The 21,165-nt window shown below is 40.3% G+C and overlaps 2 protein-coding genes across 2 annotated transcripts; both read right to left on the bottom strand.

Annotated features, from left to right (window-relative positions):
* Positions 1–28: 28 nt before the first annotated feature.
* atpsckmt (fATP synthase c subunit lysine N-methyltransferase) lies at positions 29–1,889 on the bottom strand. Its single transcript, XM_075482337.1, has 4 exons — positions 1,371–1,889; positions 945–1,082; positions 784–834; positions 29–624 (listed from the first exon to the last, which is right to left on the bottom strand). The coding sequence occupies exons 1-4, from the start codon at positions 1,644–1,646 to the stop codon at positions 403–405; spliced, it is 687 nt and encodes a 228-aa protein (XP_075338452.1). The 5' UTR covers positions 1,647–1,889; the 3' UTR covers positions 29–402.
* A 115-nt stretch (positions 1,890–2,004) lies between these two features.
* LOC142399528 (neuropilin and tolloid-like protein 1) lies at positions 2,005–15,254 on the bottom strand. Its single transcript, XM_075484255.1, has 9 exons — positions 15,227–15,254; positions 14,695–14,829; positions 13,752–14,000; positions 8,097–8,138; positions 7,099–7,226; positions 6,378–6,606; positions 5,342–5,455; positions 5,077–5,221; positions 2,005–3,289 (listed from the first exon to the last, which is right to left on the bottom strand). The coding sequence occupies exons 1-9, from the start codon at positions 15,252–15,254 to the stop codon at positions 2,734–2,736; spliced, it is 1,626 nt and encodes a 541-aa protein (XP_075340370.1). The 3' UTR covers positions 2,005–2,733.
* Positions 15,255–21,165: the final 5,911 nt, after the last annotated feature.

The following is a 21,165-nucleotide window of genomic DNA, read 5'->3' as shown; positions in this document are numbered from 1 at the left end:
GGCAACCATGCACAACAAGACGGCTTGATAATAAATTATAGATTTTTAATAATACATTCACAAGTTCAAAACAAGTTGTACACTGCAGTTTTACCATACAAATTTACACATCAAGCTTCCTTTCAGACAAGCTAACCAACAACACGTTACTTCAGCCACTTGACACAGTGTTGTATACAGTTAAACTGCATCTCCCAGGAACTGAATTGAAATTGAATTTAATTAGTCACCTTCTCGTGTTATCTGTCTTTTTCCCCCTGTCTGTTGAGCTTCAGACGATAAACCGGCCACTTTTCCTTCCTTCCCCCCCTCCATTTTCATTATCAAAACAGATCATTGATGAATGCACCTCATAGCCCTGCAAGGATTGTTTATAAACATGACAACGAGAGCGGTGTGAGTTCATGTATGCAACTCTGTTGAGTCCTGTTCTTCTGGTGCCGTCTTTCTTGTCAGTCCACTGTGAAGGTTCGATTGAAATGTTTTGGCGTCGTACACCCACACAGTATCTATGCCCTCCCCTGCGGTTTGTTCAGGGACCCATGTAGGAAAGGGGAAGCGGCAGGCCACCACCTTGGCTGTACCCGGCAGCTCACTTGCAAGCTTGTGCTCCAGCTGGTCCATCTGCAGACACAGGAAGCAACTATTACAACGTGAAGTCGAGAAATAACGTTATTTGGTTATGTTATTGACTTTATTTGGCACACACAAGGGGACATTATATTAAAGGATGATAATAATAATAGGAATGTTTTAGTATTTGTGACAAACAGCAGCACTCACCATTTGAGGTACTCCAAAAATAACAACATTGGAATACTGAGCAAAACTGACCTAAAAAAAAAAAGAAAAGAAAGACAAAGTGGAAAAAAGGACAGTCTTTTGTTAGCACAACCTTCTCCAGATCAAATAGATACATGCCGCACTGATAAGGAGTCACTGACCTTCCACAAGTCAGAGATGTGGAAGGAAGTGGAGCGGTGGACTCCTTCTCTCCAGGCCTTGAAGCGAGAATACCACACCAGCCAGGGGTTCAGTTCAAAACCGGATGCCTGAAATCCATGCTTGGCTGCGGCGATCACCTGCAAGAGGAAGGAGGCTTTTTGAGGCGATTGATGAGCGTGGAAACAATACATTCCAACTGTGGCAGCAGCTTTTGTTTTTTTCTTTTTTGTTAAATTGTGTTCGACAAAGGCAGAACCCATTAAACTTCTTTGCAGATCCAGATAGTTTTCCTTCAAACTGCCAAATGAGAGCATTTCGGTTTAGAGGTGAATATGACAAGGATGTGGGGGAAACCGAAACAAACACAAAGGAATACTTTAACTTTCCTCTGAAGATGAGGTGAGGCAGGTGTCCACAGCACTTACTATTCTTCCGTCTCCGCTTCCGATATCCACCAGTGTCCCTGACCTGGCTCGCAGCACCTTGAGGACATTTTCCACCTGAGCCGTGGTTGCAGGGACAAACGGGAGGCAGACTTTTCTTAAGGCGGGGGCAACAAACGGAGTGGCCACGGCGTACAGGGCGACCAGCGACCCCCCAACCACCCCAGTGACGACGAGACCGAGGCGGCTTCTGCTGCCTTTCTCCTTAACACCCCCGTTAGGCGGCCCCGAGTCTACGAAAAGCTCGTCCTGCGGCATGATGCTAACTTTACCGAGATGTCAACAGAAGCTAACGTTAGCTGAGCTCCATCATGACACCAGACTCTGACAAAGCTAAGCTGCTATTATCAATTCAAGGTTGCCCTAAGCAAAGTGAAAAAAAATACATGCAAACCAACCGCAGTTACCCCACTCACACACTTTAAACTTTATATCTAAATAACAGAGCTTACACTACAAAATGTGTTGTCCTGTCACTGACCTGTGCTCCGCTACTATTAAACCGGGTACATCACAGGGATAAGTTATCGAAGGTTCCTCTCCGATTTAAGGTCGACATTGCAGTTACATAGGAATGTGCGGAATAAAGGAACACAGAAATAAAGTGACAATGTCATGTTGACATAAAAAAAAGAGGGATAATATTTAATCAAATAAATAAACAATCAGACATAAGGTGGCATGAATCAAACATAAACACTGGTGACGTAACATGTAACACATTTGTTCTTGCTTTGGTGGTACAGTAATGCCCAAACATAAAGGAAAAAAACATATTTACAGCCACTCATTCACAAAATGATTATAAATATGACTAAAACATTCAACAAAACAATATACTGTACAATATCATGTAGTATACAGTTGATCTGTTTTGTACTACACACTGCACCGGAGTTGAAAGGTCAGGAACAAAAGAGAACAAAAGGGAACTGTGATTTAGAGCAAGTGGTATATGTATACATATCTACCTTTGATGTTCTCCTGTGATACTTCACATTCCTGCACCTCCACTGTCTGTTGCATTGCCACAGTTGTGCACTAATAAACACAGATTCTTAACTCTTTGGTTTGAGGGAATTTCTACTAAAACCACAAGTACATGTTTATTTCACAAGCCTCAGTACACTCTGCTCATTTAATGTGAGGACTGGATTTGAGTTGGATGCACTCCAACAAGATTCTTATTAACCAGCATTATGACTTTAAAGCCAAGATTTTTTAGGCTGGATAAGGAAGAAAAAATAAATTATAAACTACAATTAACCTACTTTTTGCTCATTAGTTGCATCGCATTTCGGTTTAGGTTCTGATTATTCTATTTCGTATGTCACTTTACGGCAAATTAAAAGTCATTGGAAAGTGTACGATGGACAGTGTGGTCCATCCCTGACATGCCATGGGGGATCTGATGGTGGTGCATGTGGTGCATGTTGTTAGTGGGACCAACATCCATCATCAAATCATCCTCCTCTTCCTCCGGTCGGTACCCTTCTGCTCCATCCTGCGAGTAGCTGTGCTTCATCACCAGGATGCTCCGTCGACCTGCTGGCGTGTTATGGTGAGACAGGTGTGGCGACATCTGGCTCACCATCATCGGCGACACGACAGCCCCCCCGTCAGGCGCAATTGTGGCATCCCTCATGCTCAAGTTGCTGCGGCTACCGTGGATGCTGCCGTGCATGCTGCCGTGCATGCTACCGTGCATGCTGCCCTGGTGAGAGCCGCAGTGGTGGTCGCGGATGCATTTGCTTTCGGAGCGTCTGAGTTTGTGAAACTTCTCAAAGTCTTCCGCCAAGGCAGCATCAGTCAGCTCCCCAGAAGGAGAACGTCGAATTGTGCAGAGCTCATAGTGAGGAGGCTCAAAACCAGGATGGAGGAGGGCAGGGTCAAAATCGTCTCTGTGGATGCAAAGAGGGAAAGAGAGAACACACATTGACATGCATAAACACAGGCGAGGTAAAGTAAATGTTTAAATCCCTATTAAGTCCGATTCGATTATTCTGTTTTTATCTGTGTTTTGTGCTGTCCTTCACATTTACAAGAGTATCTAACAATTACAAGCACACATTTCTGGCCTCACCATTATGATTACCTGTTAACCAAAAGATGCCTTTCATTGTACTGCATCCTCAAAACACTACAGAGCCACATAGCTACAGTTTCATTAGTCAGATTATCCTGGATTCCATGTTTATTTAGCGCTTTCAAAATCACACAGGTAAATTTCATATAAAAAGCTGCATCTTTTCAACCCCAGTGTGTGAGTGACCCACCTCAATGCTGAACATTTGTTACAAACAATAGGACTCAGTCATCAGAGAGGTGCATCTAATGGCTACTGAACTGCCCTATGCGCAGTCTCTTTTACGAGGACTTCAATACCACTGCAGGCTGCAGGTATAGCCATATCTGTAAAGTGTGAAGCTTCTATCATACTTTCTTCCACAGCTGATGAATCCTGGGGTTCTCTTTGACAAAGTCCAGTTAAGTCCATGAAAGTTGTCACATATTTTAGAGATTCTCTTCCCCTCTCCCAGAGTTTGGGAGCAAAGTTGAGAGTGCCCCATTAATTCTCAGCTGGTTAATCAGAATCAGCTGTGTTCATGTTAAGTAATGGTGAAAATGGCTAACATGACTCCTCCTGTATAAGTTGTTTTACTAAAGTATTTATTTTGTGCAATGCGTTTCCCACATGTCACATGCATCACTCCAGTGGTAAGTTCATAAAATCTGAAGTTTTAAAACACGTGGTGCGTTTTCATCGCTGGCAGCTTGTTTCCATCTTCTTCTGCACATCACAGTGACATTAGCAAAACACTGAACTTGTCCAACATAACTTCCTCCTCAAAAGTTCCCTGTTCTTTGTTTTTTTCTGGCAGTTACATGTACCACAACAATGAAACTGTGCAACTTTTAACAAGCAGTTGCACTGTCCTCTGACAACTGACTTGAGTATAGCTTATATGTTATCTTGATGTAGACGCCATTCCTGTGATCTATTGGTTTCTCCTTGTCTCATTTAGCCTGCTGCTAAGCGTAAATGCTATGACATCATTTAGACCAGTGTTTCTCAATTCCGGTCCTCGAGTACCACTGTCCTGCATGTTTTCGATGTTTCCCTCCTCCAGCACACCTGATTCAAATGAATGGCTCCTGATCAGGCCACTGCACTGAGTTGATCATTTGAATCAGGTGTGCTGGAGGAGGGAAACATCGAAAACATGCAGGGCAGTGGTACTCGAGTACCGGAATTGAGAAACACTGATTTAGACGATGTCCTCTCCATAAAATGGCACAATGCATGCACCCAAAGATGAAGTGCTGAAATTGTTACTCAAAGGTTGAAGTCAAGTAAGATTTCAGTGAATAATTGGAGCAAAGTGCTATGTTCACCGGCCAATTGCTGTCTTCTGTCTGCCGTTGCACAGCACATTTATCAGAACATTTTGTTGCCATCTTCAGCTGGGAAACAGCTTAATGAGTTTTTGAAATAGAAAACAAAATCAATAAGTATGAAGGGGCTAAAAAGCATAACCTCTACAACTATAATTAAAGTAAATGTTGAAGCAGTTGAATCAATCGAGGCAGCTGCAGGCTTGGTATTCATATTTTTGTCTTAATTTGCCAGTAACACAGAACTTTGCAGTAACATGATAATCATCGCAGTGAATTTGAAATCTCTCACCTGCGAACAACATATTTCTTGCGTGGCTGTTTGATCTGAATGATGATAGATATAATGAGCAGGATGACAACCAGACCACAGGTTACTCCAATGATAGTGAGGTTCGTGTGGTCCAGGGTGTCCAGGATGCTGGCTTTTCTCTTCTCTAGTCAAACATACAGCACATGTAAAAAAAAAAAGAAAAGAAAAAACAGAGCTCAGCCATGTGTTGTAAATGCATGATGTAGTTTGTGGCTGGAGTTTCTCACCCTGTGTGTAAGCCTACCTTTGCAGCGATTCTCATCCCATGGGTAAACGCAGTTCTGGATCCCGTTGCACACGAGGGTGTTGTTGATGCACATGTTGCTGTGGCAAAAGAAAGTGTCTCCTGCGCACGGAGCTAAAAAGCAGAAGGCAGAAAGCCGATCTCACTTAATCTGTAGTCAATTTTGAAAGTATATTAATGAAACGTGTAATGTTTCGCTAATGTATTGAGTTGGCATTCGGCCGTTACAATGTTAGTCTTTTTGGAACTAGAAGTGATCAACGCGTTGGAGCCAGGCTTTTCTTCCTTTTCTTAGCTACATCATGATTGCACAATGCCTGCCCTCAAGACAGTTTGGCACAACCCAAACAAAGACTGAGAAATCTTGATCGACTTTAGCTGGTGCTGGAGAATGCCACGTGATATCAGAAACTTGTAGGAGCAAGGTAGCAAGGTGGGAACCTCCTCTGTAATGACTCAACTCTGCAAGGATTGGCTGCAGGCTTCACTGACAGGCATGAGATGTGAGAAGGTTTTAATATCTCTTATGGTTATCTCTCCTTTAGAGGACCTAATGTATCTGGTTTTCTCATTCTCTCATTTTCATTTCCAACAAGAAAGGGTTACATTTTTAACCCCTTTGAGGTCACTTTCTTGTTAACCGTTGCAATGTAATTCTACTGTATTTATAAGAAATTAATATGAAAAAAAAGAAAGTTTTCTTTCTAAAAGTGTTGTTTCAGCCGGTACTCCCGCAAGATCAGTCACTGTTGTGAGCTTGTTGTGTGGCCAATTTGCCTCTTTAGACTCCACCTCTCACATCTCAAGCAGTTTGCGTTGATATTAAAGACAGCCGCTGTCAGAAAACAGATCTTATCATGTCTGCCACCTACATAGTCTTGGGTCATTTCACTCAGTTAGAAAACCTCCTCAGCAAAGAAAAAGACTATCATGGTTGCCATCACTCGAGCCAGCTGAATAAGATAATCATCTATACCACACAAGCGTTCTATGTTTTCCTTGATGTAAACATTGATCTTTAAGGCCCGTCACTCACGTTCATGGAAGGTTGTAAAGAGGATCTTGAATTTGCTTTTCCTGCTTCCCTCGTCTGCCCACAGCCTAACCACACCCAGAGAGGACACCAGCATGACGTCGTTGGCCACCGTGGAGCAAAACTTATTCTTCAGGTGCTCCACTGAACTGCTGCCATCGTAGATGCCGACAAAGTTGCGCTTGCACTCATTTGAATTGTGCATTTCATACTCCAGAAAACGCATGTAGATCTGTGAGGGGTTCAAGTTGAGCAGAGGAGAGAAAAGGAGCAGTAAGTGGACCACAGTTCAACAAGTGACCCTTCGGGCTACCTTCAAGGTTCAAGAAACTTTACATTGACGGAATTCTTATTTGAATTGGCTCTACCAGAGACAGACCAATAGGTAGACTCAGTTAAGCAATAGAAATAAAATTAGTAAAAAAATATCTTGTGAATGAAAACGTGAATACTGACAAGTTTATTGTCACATAAGAGTGGTTAATAAAGGTGCAGTGTATGAGATGAAGTGACACCTGGTGGCATAAACTGCAAAATGTGACCACGTGAATTCCACCACCCAGAGCTTTTATGTTCATCCACCTAGATTTCGTACTAATATGGGCAATTAGTTTTCCTTATCAGCACTCATAATAGCAATTTACATGGGAATTGGTAGATTCAGTTGTACGCAGGATATTTCTTGTTCAGATGTAGCTTCATTTGTATTTGTTAGCATACATACCTTAGCCTTTGGTGGTGCCTTGATGTACCACCTGCAGTCCACTGCATCGGTTCGCTGTGCTCGGCCCTCCCTTGCTATCTGCGCCGATTCCACATAACCCTCTGGCCCGGTCAGCTCAAAGTCACAAACTGCAATTTTGTGTAACAGGTGAAAAAAAATGTGCCAAGTGAACCGATCAACTACACAGTTCTAAATATATGCGAATATTCTCAAGATGCACTAAGGAAGCACTGATTATTGTCATACTAAGGGGTGGTCTGCGCTGCCTAGACATATTTATCTAGCAGTACGATTTGGGACAACATTGAAGGATCGCCTACTTATTCCTGTGCCTGCCAAGGTTTCTTCAGATGAAAAAGTTCCATTTACTACAACTCCAAAGACCTGGAGATTGCCAAAACCCCAGTGTACACGTGCAAAAAAGCTTGTTAGAAGCTCTCAGAACCAATTTCTGTGATGCCAAATACAGATTTTTTTTTTTGCTATTACACTGAAAAGTGGTGAGAAGAGAGAAAGTGAGAATCATTTTTAGACAGGGCACTTAAAAAAAAATCTTTTCAAGCCAGAAGAATTTTTGTTGGTAAAAGAGCATCACTATAGCTCAAAATTTGGTATAGTTACGAATCATTTTGAGCTCAACTGCTTGATACCTACTTAGCTAGGACTAGGTTAAAAGAAGTAAATGTAACACCCACACTGCCAGTTGAAAACATCCAGTGCAGACATCGTGAACTATTGACATACTGCGCTTGTCAGACATGCTCTCTAATGGCTTGGTTTGACGTTCAGTCTGCTCTCATTTGTTGCCCTCTTGGATCTCTTTTTTTAGCAAATTCACTATGTTCTGAAACCCAACTGTTTTAAAATGCATTTTTTCCTTTTCAAATATATAATTTACATTAAATTCAAGCATCTTTTCAGACAGGCGCTGCAGTAATTTTTGCCACTTGGTGCATAAGGAATAATAAAATTATGGGTCATGAAAAATTAATACTCACATGGCAGAGCTGGCAGCACACCAAGTTCTTTAAACTCAGGATCTGAAAGTAAAAGATAATATGTCATGTCAAGTTAGAGACAAGCTATTCACCGGTACATCCCATTTAAATTCTAAAGTTTAACGTATCAAGACACTAATCAAAATGATCTGGTCTTCATCCCGGGGCAGATTCATAAAACTGTATGTTTGCAGTTTTCTTAAACAGCTCCATGGAGACCTATGAGACAATATTGTGCCAAAACAAACAAACTCATTATAGGTCCTCCAAAGAGATCACACTGCAATTATTTAGCCCACACTATTACAGTAAATAAGAGTATATTGTAAAAAAAATGACAATGAGAAACCAAATCTGAGAAAAATCACTACTCAGCAAACTCAGTGAAATAGTCTCTTCAATTCTTTTTAAATTACGAGACCTCTTTTCCCATTTCCGCCTTATATCAGGGTAAGATTGCTATGTATACATAGCACAGAATGTCTTCCTTTATTACAAATTGAACACAGGAAAAGATGCAGACATGGTTTTTGTGTAGACACATCACTCAGGCACCAGGACCCTGGTTTTAAAACGAGATCAACAATGCCTCAGATGAACAGCAAGAGATGGCATATTATACAATGTCATTATTTCTTGAGAAATAATTCAACCAAAATGCAGAAACCGTATGTTGGAGAACTGTAAATCTAAGAGAACTAAGAACTAAGAGAATTTAGGAAAAACTAAGTACACCCCATAATTTAATAGATTGTAGAACCACCTTTAGCAGCAATTACTTGAAGTAATTACGTTCTGTATGACTTTATCAGTCTCACACAACATAGTGGAGGAATTTTGGCCCACTCTTCTTTACAGTGTTGCTTGAGGTTTGCAGGGTTTTTTTTTATGCACAGCTCTCGTAAGGTCCCACCAGAGCATTTCTATGAGTTGGTATGAGATGTTTGTGCTGATGTGCTGTGTTTTTGGCAATTGTAATGCTTGTGGCAAATGTTTTGTTCAGATATAACTTTACAAACCTAAGTCGTGCTGCCAAGTTCTTTTTAGAGAGAAGAGACATTCTCCTGGTAATCCTACCAAACAAGCCATACTTATTCAGTCTTTTTCTAATTGTGCTGTCATGAACTTTAAGATTTAACATGCTAACTGAGATGTAGCTCTTGGGTTTTTGTTTTTGTTTTTTGTTTCTCTGCGCATTGCACAACTTGCTGGGGAGTCCACTCCTGAAAAGAGCGGCAACTCTCATGAATGTTTTTCACATATGAAAAATCTTTCTCTCTGTAGAATGATGGAATTGATGGAAATGGCCTTATAACTCTCCCAGGTTGATGGGCAGCAACAGTTGCTTCTCTAAGATCATTGCTGACGTCTTTCCTCCTTGGCATTGTGTCAACATGAATACAAACACAAAGTAGCCCGCACTTGTTATTGAGCAGTTAATCAAGTTAATTTGAGTTGCAGTGCCCAGCTGCTGCTTACCCTGTGTGTAAGGATGGGCTTTGTTTTTTACACACTCCTTCTACCTTTTGGTTTTGTTTTTGTTCAATAAATAAATAATGACACAATGTTATGTGTTTTATTAATCTTGGGTTGTATTTACCTAAAGATAAGACCTGATAATAACTAGATTTTTTTAAAGAGAATTATGCTTCAGAGGAAAACAGATTTTTATCAAAAATCTCGACTGTAGATTTTTGGATTAAGTATAGAGAGAAAATTAAAAACACACACACATCAGAATAAAAATATAACATTAAAGGTATATTGAAAAACAAAATCAACAAACAGATGGCTAAATCTTGCATAATCTATGTACCAGAACATTTCTTCTGCCCTCATTTGAACACCACCGAAACCTTGATGCCCTTCATCAAAAAAGAAAAAATACATCTTGCATCAGAAAGGGAACAGATATTGTTTCCTAAACCTTTGTGCTGATGAATCTACTTGCTAGGTGGATTAAAAATCCTCATAGATCAGTTTAGGTCAGGACAGATTAGACTTAGGCAGCATCAACTACAGCAGAGTGATAAAAAAAATTTTTGGATTTATACTCATGACTTCTTTGAAAAGCACCTTCTTTATCATTCTGTAAAAAATAATGCTCTAACACAAAGTGTTGCCTTAAAATACAAATGTTTTTCATCATTGGTTGTGCAGAACAGTGGACAGAAGTAAGGTGATGATCTCGACAAGGATTCTGTTTAATCCACCCATGTTTCTTACCAATTCTGCTTCAGGCCGGGTCAGATTATTCACATCCATTCTGGTGTGTGCGCATGTGTGTGAGAGAGATGCTATGATATACAACATGGGGCTTTGCGGGGAGTACAAGAAAAAAATGTGTATGGCTGAAATCAAATTAGATGTATGATGAGTGGTGCGGACAAGAACGGGGACTTTTAAATTGAACAGTTTCTCAACACCCTGTGCAAAATAGAAATAAAGAGAGAAAGCGTTGGTTTGCATTGTTAAACTGAGAGACATTATATTGGTAATACGGGAGTCATAGTATACCGGTATGGATGAAAAACAAAATTGAGTGCAGATTGAGGTGTTTGTATAAGTTTCACAGGTCCTTATCTCCTATTTTGAGACTAACTGACAAAAATTATGGAGACAAAAAACATTAAACTGACAGTAATATTGTTTTCTGTTGATATTACAGTCATAGTTTTACTGCGAATTTGTTTTGGTCCGGATAATCACGCAGTAATAATCTGACGCCATGACAGCTCTGGCTGTTAACATGATTTTATCCAAAGAGAATATTTTATCCAGAAGTCATTTTTACAACATGTGCTGATTTACTTCACTAATGTGTGAGCTAACGTAATGAGTGCGATAGCCGACAAATCTGAGTAGTAGACAGAAACAAAAATGCTGCCACAAAACACAAGCTTGAACATAACTGTGATGTAAAGGATTTCATTAAGCTGCATTAACAAGAAATCTCTGTAGGAGAGATCCTGCAGAATGTCTCACATTCTGAAGACAAAGTTCAGAGTTACTAAAACAGTTTTCTGACTAAATTTAGTCTGGTTTGTCGAGATATAATTTTTGTGCTTTCTGGTTTGTCTGCCACCACAAATGCTTAATTAAGGAAGAAAAAAGTAAAGTCTCTGCTCCATAAAATTGACTTTACCTCTCTAAATCTTCTTTATTTATTTAATCCTCATGTTTAGATTACATTCTGTGCAGCATCGTGTGTTTCTGATGAATACTTTTTTTTCTGATAATACTGTCACAGAATTTGGACATTCACATCTGGACTCTCACATCCGCACTATGGAGGGTACACAGAAACAGAGAGCTAACGCCGTTCTGTTTCTTTGGGACCAATCTTGGACTGATGACCTTAGATTGAATGGAAACTGCGCACATTAGGCTAATGGTGACTCATCATCTGAAAGGATAAACTTACCATTTTGTATTCTATAATGTATTATGAAGAAAAGAGAAGGTTAGCTAAAAGGTTTGTTATGTCAGTTGAAACAGCCCGCTGACATTACCATTGTATGTCCTCATTCTGGCGGTATCAAGCACACAGCTGAGCCGACAATCTTCTCTCAGAATGTTGTTGTGTTTTGGTTGGCTGTAATCATGCGAGCATGCATGTGGGTGAATGTATTCCCTCCTGCAACTCCTGATGGGTGGAATTAGTGAGGAGATTAACTTTTGACTTTAAGTACTTATTATATCTGATATAAACACACAGAAACCAGCATCTTCTGATCTGCTAATAATGGAAAATACTCTCTTAAAGGGACAAATCATGTCAAAGTGCTTATTGAAATGAACTAGTCTTTGAAAATGAACTCTTAAGTTTGCCTACTTGTAGTTATCACAGGCAGAATGGAGACCTCATTAAAAGATGTTGCATAATGCAGAAGCCGAGTGTGTCATATTTTTCAGAAAAACAGCGCTGAGCCCTGACATGCACTTCTAGCAAGCAATCTCGGACCGCTGGCACCTTCAAAACTAAAGCATGCAGGATAGACCGAAGAGTCTACAACTGGAAAAAAATCCATGAGGAATAAAAACAATAACAAAGACTACATAGATAGATGGGCAGAGGGATGCAGATTAATCCCTGCCCCTCATTGGTGTAGGTGGCCCATAAAATCTGTGGTTAATAAAGCCTTTGCCTCGGACTCCTTTAAGCTGCTACCACGGCTCAGCGCTGACAAGCTGCATTCCCTGAAGACAAGCTTTCATTAACTCCCGTGTGTGTGTGAGAGAGAACCAAGGGAACAAGTGCCTCTGTGTGTGGGTGTATGTACTAGTGTGTATCTGCATGTGCTCCCCTCCTCTTCTCCTGTCAGCTGCAGCTGCTGTGCCTGCACTACGAATGGAAATGAGAGCACATCCACGGCAGAATGCAACCAGACTATTGTTAAAGTTGCAATATGCAACTATCTGCAAGCATGTACAACAAAAAAATCAGCACAGCCTCGCATCCATTTAATGTTGTTGAAAGATTGCAAAGGTTCCTTGTGATGCTGATCTTGTAGTATCATATAAAAGTGAATTTGGATATAATATTATGACATTGCGAAAACAAGATTCAAGCAAGTAAATGCCGTTTGGTTTATGTTTTAACAGGATTTGAAGAACAGAAAGGGACAGACGGGGTTAAAGAGGTAGCCAGGTTTGACATGCAACAATGTCAAAATCACAGCTGGTCGGGAGAGAGTGCCAGGAAATAGAGGAAGAGGCTTAAAGCCACAGTAATACTCTGATCATCCACCTGCCAGCCACATCAGTGTAGCAGAACTTGAACTTCATGTCTGTGTTTTGCACGTTTTTTTACCATTATTTCATGTTCTAATTTTCACTTCATCAACCTGACACACTACCACAGAAGCGTATAATATATTGCAGGGAATTTAGTAGCCTTAGCATCCTCATTCACCTAAGACACAATGTGAGCTAAACTGCCTTTGTGGCTGAAGTCCTCTGTGAAGTTCATTACATAAATAAAGTCAAAACCTGTATGACACAACAGAACCACAATCAATCCTACTTCAAATCCTACTAAGCCATGTAGGGAGTATCTGCTTTCTGTTTACTATGCCGCTCTATGACAGTTTATGCTGCGCAGAGCCACCCAGTTTCATGAAAAACATGAAGTAGTCATAAAGCAGAAACCTTTGTGTGCATGCTGATGGACACTAATCCTACTAGCCTTTTGTTTAGCTGAGTGGGTGGTAGTAAACTTATGACATTAAAAACTGCTGTTGAGGTTAACAGTATCTATCTTAGCAAGATACTGTAAGAGACACGTGAATCTGAACGAACCCACAATGGTAAGGAGCAAGTGAAATGCAGCAAACGGGTCAGAAGGAAGGAGAATGAACCAGCGACTCTCACCAGCACGCACAGCCCTTAGCTCAATGCTCCGGGATATTTGCTGCTAGATTTGATGGTTGTTCCATTGGTGGCTGGGTGGAAAATCTTTAGAAATCCAAATCAAACACAGCAGAAATTTGCGTTTCCATGCCACCGCTTGGGAACATGGCTAGAACATTTCTGGGCTCCTGTGCATGTGTGAAAATGGTTAAGATCAAATGCCTGTGAAATCCACAGAATCAGTTCAAAGATGTACCAAAAACTAAAGAGAACTGCTGAGAGTTTTTAACCTCCATTCCTCACCGTTTGTGAAGTTATACCGGGCGGAGAAACCCTTAGATTCCAGTTCACCATCAGCCACGAACTTGATGTACAAGTACCTCCCGGTGGAGCGGATGTAGGAGGGGATTTCCTGCCCACAGTAGCGACCAATAATGGGGGAGAAACCAAAGGGACCATCGCGGACTTCAATGTGGTCGAACCTACACTCCCAGGATGGCTCAATGGAGTAGGTATCTTCAAAAAAGAGGTCGATGCACTGGCGTGGTGAGGCTGCAGTAGGAAGACAAGTTAAAGAGGGGGGAATTAAAAGCAGAAAAGGTAGAGGGAGACCGACTATGTTTACGTGCACAGCAATATTCTGCTATTAACCCCTTTAAGACCTTAATCTGAAAAAGACACTGCTATGTAAATAGCATTTTCTGATCACCCTAACCTGGATAAAATCAAATCTGGAGCGAGCAGCATTAAACTATGTGAAATATGCCAACCTTACTTGCATGATGTAGTCATGTATAAACTGAAGGCATTTCATGGCATTTTAATCTTCACAGTTGCCAGTTCTGCTCATCTTGAGCAATTTTTGGGCTTTTGTTTTTTAAGAACCCAGGGGTTTGTTTTGGCCTTGTTTTCACAAAATGAGTTGCTGGTTTCTGTCACAAGACCTGGCAACACCAGTTCCAGCAGCACAGTCAGTGCAGAGAAGCATGACTGCAGATGAAATGAGGACAGACTTTTGGGGCGAGGGAAGACACCACAGCGATGCTCTATGTACTGAGGCATGTGGATATAATTGAACCTTTGGAGGCGCACAAATATCACAATGGTGTACATAACATGGCCATGACTCATTAATCAGACTATGCTGACAATGTGACATAAAAAGATGACTATGAATGGAATATCCGGTATGGTAGATGGAAAACGTGTGCATGTAAACATAGAGGTTAGAAAGGTTAGGTTTCACCTTCTATAATGTAGATGCATTCCCTCTCTGGTGGGTATTTCTCAGGGTAGTTGGGTGAGGTGAAATACCCTCCATCGGACTCCTTAATCCAGGTCCCACACTGTTCAGCTGGTATTACACCTGAGTTGTTCTTTACTGCCAGCAAATAGAAGGAAGCACACAGCTTAACACAAGCAGAAATTCTTAGTTTTGATGCCTCCCTTTTATTAGGTTTACAACTCAAAAAACTCTCTTTTTTCAAATCTATTTGTACGATGTATATTTCAGAATATATAACTCAGCCAGCACACAGTTTGACACATTCCAAGCCACAGAAAGATTATTAATAACATAATTTCGGAGAGGAGATGGGGAAGCTTCTCCCCTGAGTGTTCATTAGAACTTTGTCAACACTCTGATCTACCCAAAGAACAACCCCCAAAAACACCACTGCCTATTCAACCTCTGTCACAAGAATCTAACTCAATAAATCACCTGATAATACTATGGAGAAATAATTACTTTCTCAAACTCACAAGTTGGAGGTGTGAACTGACGCTGAAACACGCCGCAACTGTCATTCAGTCTATAAAATGTATGTATGTCATCAGTGTTGTGAGAGCAGCGTCTAAGGATGTGATACCTTGAGCTTTTTTTGTGGTAGCTGTGGCTCCAGATGCCTCATGTGACATGAGGCTTACTGCTAAAGCTGAGAAGACACAAGAGAAACGAGATGAAATGTTGTACCGTTTGTGAGAGGAGAGATGGACAAAAGAAGAAGAAAAAAGAAATGGGGAAAACACACACGCAGAGAGCTGAACAGTTACAGGTCGACCGCATGGGAGAATCAAAGTAAAAGTATCAGATGTCGTGGTGATCATTCTTAAAAGACAGAGGAGAGATGATACATGTTTACTCAGTCAACTCACCGACGGGCAGCAGAAGTTTGTGCACCATTTCTGTTCCCTGAGGATGAGAGGCTGCCTCTCAATTATTGCCATTAAATTGTTTTGACGTAGCGGTCCGTGCGTTCCCACGCCTCTTGTTGAAAAACTACTGTTGAGCCCAGTAATTCCCCCTAAAATGCACCAAATCCGAGAGCAGACATCTCCATCCCCCTCTCACTGTCTCCCGACGGCTCAAAGGATTAAACTCACGTCCGCCACAAACCTTCACAATTTCTGCTCCACCTTTAGGCTGATTTAATCCACACGGAACATTAATGAGCAAACGGGAGATTGTGCATAGTTGACGCACTTGTGTGCGCATTTCTTGCGATCATCGCTTTCAGTTCTAATTTTTATTATATTTCTATTCTTCAGTCATTATCTGCAGCGCATCATTCAACTGTAAACGTAGGCTACGGTTTATTCATAGGAACTTTCTCGAGCATATGTGTCACAAAGTGCTTTGCAAAAAGTAAAATGAAAACATTAAAAATACAATAATAAAAGGACAATACGATAGCAAAGAAAGATAAAGCATACATTATAGAATAGAGTTAAACGAAAAGCAGTTTAAAAATATGTGTCTTTAGAAGCTTTTTAAAAATGTCCACATTGCTCACACATCTTAGATCCAGTGGAAGAGGGTTCCACAGTTTGGGAATAACAACCTTAAAAAAGTCTCCTTTAGTTCTAAGCCTGGTTCGGGAACAGCCAACAAAACCTGTTCATAGGACCTCAGAGTTATGATATGGCTGCAGCAGATTTTTTACACATGAAGGGACCTGAATGTCAGGCTCTGAATGTGAGTCCATAAACTTTGAACTGGATTCTGAACCTGAATGGGCAAATGTAAAGAAATCAGAACTGGTCTACAATGAGACCTTTTGGACGTTTTTGTCAGCATCCTGGCAGCTGTGTTCTGAGCCATTTGTAAGTGGGTCAAAGAAGCACTGGATGAAAAAACAGGTTGAGATCAAAGCATGGACAATCATTTCCATCTCCACTAGGGATACAACAGACCTGATTTTGGCAATATTCCAATAATGAAAAAAAAAACACAACTTTGCCATTTACATGCTGATAAGGCTCAAATCCTGGCTAACAAAAATATCAAGATTATGGAAAGTAGGTTTGACAGAGGAAGACAGAGAATCCAGAGTCTCTCTCCCCTTTGGGCCAAAACCAGCTGAGCAAAAAGAAGCACTTCTGTTTTATCTGTGTTTAGGTGAGGAAAGTTTTAAGCCATCCAGTCTTTAATGGACTTTATGCAGTTAAGATGCACGGATGTCTTCGAAATGTCATGAGATTTAAAAGAGACATATAGCTGAATATTATCTGCGTGACAATGGCAGGATACACCTTTAAATGTACTTCTTATATGACCCAAAGGAAGCAAGTTAGGGCAAACAGCACTGGGCCCAGAACAGAACCTTGGTGAACGCTTGAAGACAAAGTTTCAGACGATACCGTGTAATTACTGGCCTCCTAACTTATTTCTTATGTTTTAATAGGCAATAAAGAATGGAGTAGGCTGAAAGAAAATAGGCTACAAATCATATATTAATCCATTGATAAATACAGTGATATGCAGTGGTTTTAGGGGCCCATCTTTTATTTATATTGCCAGAAAAACAGGAGACAAGAGCAGAGATTTATTTAAACACATTAAAAAATAAATGCAATATATCAAGAAAAAGCAAATGAAAACAAATTAACACAAAAAAAACACCTGAACAATTCTGACAGGCATAGAAGTCAGTATTTAATATGAACACCTTTATTCATCATCACAGCCTGAACCCTCTTAGATGAGCTTTTTGGTAATTTCAGGAATAGTTCTCCAGACTTCTTGAAGGACATTCCAGGCAGATGTGGGCTGCCTTTTGTTCCGTTCTCTGTCAAGATGATCCCACACTGCTTCAATAATGCTGAGGTCTGGGCTCTGGGGAAGATTCATCCATCCATAAGATCTGTTATCACTGATTTTGAGTCCAGTTCTTGATTAATTGAAACAGTGTATGTGATGTTCTTATAAGAACATCCCACCATGTTTTATTTGTGTTCCTTTGGATAGATTGTTATGATATATTCCTATATTCCATTTATTCATTCATAACATTTGGTCCTATAAAGAAAAAAAATGTTAAAGCGATTAGCATGGGTAATCTTTATCAAGCACAATACAGAGTTAAAACTCTACAGTTTAAAAGAGAAGACTGAGCTCAGAGGCATCTGGGATGGACCATTGAACAGTTGAAAGATTAACAGGGGTCAGATCAATCACACTTCAAGACCCTCTGCACACTTTAAAAAGGAATGGCTGACAAAGAAGAGGACACAGGTATTATACTGGTCTACCCACAGTCCTGACCTGTCTCCAACTGAGAATGTGCGGAGAATTTTTAAACAAAAAAATTGGGATACTGTGTCGCATATGCTGGTGTAGGCAGATATGAGTTATAATTCAAAGAGTCGGTCAACTCTTGTGGTCCTGAGAGCAACTGCATATGAAGTGAAAAAGTGGCATCTATGAGTTGACCATCATGCTATAAAAATGATATTTTTAGCTCTGATCATGTTAGTTTTCTTACCCTAAACCAAGTAAAGTTACTGCTTAAAGCCAGGTCCCGACATTTGGTTTATTCTAAACACACATGCTGTGACGGCTCCAGCCACACATTGGTTAAATGACATTTACCCTAAAGGTCCACCCACCTTTAGGGTAAATGTCATTAACCTTCCTCTCATGGAGTTTCTCAATCAGTTCACAAACATCTCTCTCATCTCTGAAGCAGCAATCACAGCCCCTCTCAAAATAGGACCTTAGGATCTTGAGTGTATCTCATCCTTTTCTAAGTCTGTGTGCTCTTTGCAGGCATCTATTTGCTGGGGTTTATGGATTTGTGGACTTTGCTCTTGGGTTTTGTTTCTTTTCTGTGTTTTTGTGTGTCTTGACTCACTGGTTTGAATCAAGTTTTATTCTGTTAGTATTCGTCTAGTTTCTATCTGTCTTTCAGTTATTGTCATGGTTTGTCTTTGTTATTATTGCTTTTGTCTGTTAGTCTCGTCTTGCCTCTGTTCAGTTTAGTTTCCAATTTAACATTCTCACTCATAGTTTCCTCAGTCTTCATGTTCAGGTCATTATCTCCACTGTTATACGTGTTCTATCTGTCTCAGCTGCAATCATTCACTCATCAGCTCTCTGGCTTCTCACACTCATTGTCAGATCCTTGCTGCTACAACTCCATGGTTTGCGTCCCAGTTCTTTCATGTTCAAGTTTATAGGCATAGTAATGTTTTCTTAGTTCTTAGGTTTTGGTTTTTTCACAGTTTAGTTATATGGTGCTCCGGCTTGGCCGCACTTTCTGTTCGTTTGTAAATTAATCACGATAAGCTCATCTTCGACCTCCTGTCGTCATCCGTGTCCGCATTTGGGTCCTTCTCCTCTCTGTCCTGAAGCCTCTGGAGCTGATCGTGAAAAGAGGAATGCTGCAAACGCTGCTCATCAAAATGGAAAATGGTGCACACCCTCTGCACAACATTGTGTTCAGTCAGAGGCTTCTTCAACATAGAACACTTCAGGAGGTTATTCCTGTCCACAAAAATAACTCTGCACAAAGACTTTACATATTTTTCTAACTATGAATAATATTATGAATAACTATGAATATTTAGTATAATATTTAACTATTTATTCTGCAAAAAATTATTGCCATTATTGGGTTAATGTTGAGTTGTTAATGCATGTGATGTAGTTATCCCATATAAACTCTGTTTGTTGTATTGATCAAGAGTTGTAAGAAAAGTGTGCCTTGTTCATTTGTGTTAAGGTCGTAAAAATTCCTTGTTAGGAATGCGGCCTGAAACGTGACACCCCCTTTCCTCTCAGTTGAGAGTTGTTGTACACACCCACTTGCTGAATAAAATAGAGGAGGCGTGAGGAGATGGTCAGAATTGGTCAGGACAAAGCTATGAAGGCTGTCTCCTCGTCGGTTCTCCTCATGAGTTAAAAAGTCCTATAACGTCTCTCTCACTTCTTTATAAATTTGTAGGTATTTGAACCTGACAGTTAATAACTTATTATTCAACTCAATTCAGTTTATCATGGCAACAGTCCTGCATTAAACTACACCCTACATAAACAAACCCTGAAAAACTGACATGGCTGTTGAATATAGCACCTCGCTCTGAGCTGGCTATCTGTCAGCCATTTATAGCAGCAATTCTTAATTTGCTTTCTTTTGATGGACCACATCACAATGCCAGCAACACATAGGATAATTATGTGATAACGTATGCATCGTCTTTGACAAAGGACTGTGCATGCTTTGAAAATAGAAAGGATAGACAGAAGCATCCTTACAATTTTTTCTTTCTTTTTTTTTTAATGAAACTATCCCTGCATATGAGAACGCACTAGCTTTCTTATATTTCCCTTTTACTTTTTTAAGGTTGAGCACTGATGAGTTCACTATTCACTTGTTTTTGGCAACTCAGACATCACATGTGCATGAATTGCATGTTTAAAACTGAAGAGCTTCTCTGTATCCATAAGGGGGCAGCAGATGCTGGCAGACGTCTCTGATCCTGCACGCAATATGAGAACACCGCCGTAGAAATTATGTTACAGAATCTCATAAATGCATAGAATGCAAATAGTGAGTTTGCAAAAGACAAATATACTCATGTTAACACTTCGTTATATGACATTTACTTTTAGTTTGAGACAAAACAAGCAATTTGCTGACATCCCCATAGTATTTTTCTTATAGTCCACATGATTGACCAGTAAATTGAAAAAAAGTATAAACTGGATCCCGAAATGACCAAGAAGGCAGCCACTGTACGTTTCTTTGTTCAGAAAAGGACAATGCACTTTAATTTCCACAATTTCTTCAGTCTGTTAAGTAAATGTGCCATATTGTAGTAATATAGAACATTCTGTTGCACCTGGCAGGACATTAGAGGATGGCAATTACATCTTTTCTGATAAGATATTACAAGAGACACTGACATTCAGCTTCTGTCTTAATACATTGTCAGATCTTCATTTACTTTGGCATTGCATGGAATAATGTGTGAGAGCAATTTCCTGTACTTACTGATGTGAAAGCTAAAGTTACAGATCACTTTTGTACTTTGACGTTCATAGATGCAAAGTGCTATCCATGCTGGGTTTTTTTTCATGGCTTACCCCAGCTCCTTTATCCATTTTCTCTCTGTTCCTTATAGTGACGGTCTAAAAGAGATCTCTTTCTTTGCTGATGGACAGAACAGAGCATGTTAGAGTAGATGCGGCAAAGAGTGGTGGGAGAAAAGAACACACAGACAGAGACCACAGACTTTGACAAATGTGCTTGACTGTGTGTTAAGGCAGATGAATCAGTGCTTTGTGGTTTTGTTTAAGGGAAAATACCGGCCACCCTGCCGGCTGCTGCAGCAGTTCTCACACACTGTAATGAAAAATTTCATGTGAAGCCCTCAAGCCCACAACTCAAAGATGTTCATGAGTGGGATGTTTGGTGCATTTGCGCCAAGAATGCTC

The sequence above is a fragment of the Odontesthes bonariensis genome, chromosome 14 (genome assembly GCF_027942865.1).
Source record: "Odontesthes bonariensis isolate fOdoBon6 chromosome 14, fOdoBon6.hap1, whole genome shotgun sequence".
NCBI classification, from domain to species: Eukaryota; Metazoa; Chordata; class Actinopteri; order Atheriniformes; family Atherinopsidae; genus Odontesthes; species Odontesthes bonariensis.
Note: the sequence above shows the minus strand (reverse complement) of the source record. Positions and strands in the feature narration are given on the sequence as shown.

What these genes read in the sequence shown, in the direction of transcription:
- atpsckmt (XM_075482337.1), bottom strand. Translation starts at nt 1,646, where the DNA reads ATGCCGCAGGACGAGCTTTTCGTAGACTCGGGGCCGCCTAACGGGGGT. An exon ending in GAAGCGGAGACGGAAGAATA is followed by an intron (nt 1,083 to 1,370) that starts GTAAGTGCTGTG and finishes TTCCTCTTGCAG; the next exon opens with GTGATCGCCGCAGCCAAGCA. An exon ending in ACATCTCTGACTTGTGGAAG is followed by an intron (nt 835 to 944) that starts GTCAGTGACTCC and finishes TTTTTTTTTTAG; the next exon opens with GTCAGTTTTGCTCAGTATTC.
- LOC142399528 (XM_075484255.1), bottom strand. Translation starts at nt 15,254, where the DNA reads ATGACAGTTGCGGCGTGTTTCAGCGTCA. An exon ending in ATGCATCTACATTATAGAAG is followed by an intron (nt 14,001 to 14,694) that starts GTGAAACCTAAC and finishes TTCCTACTGCAG; the next exon opens with CCTCACCACGCCAGTGCATC. An exon ending in GGATGAGAATCGCTGCAAAG is followed by an intron (nt 5,222 to 5,341) that starts GTAGGCTTACAC and finishes ATGTTTGACTAG; the next exon opens with AGAAGAGAAAAGCCAGCATC.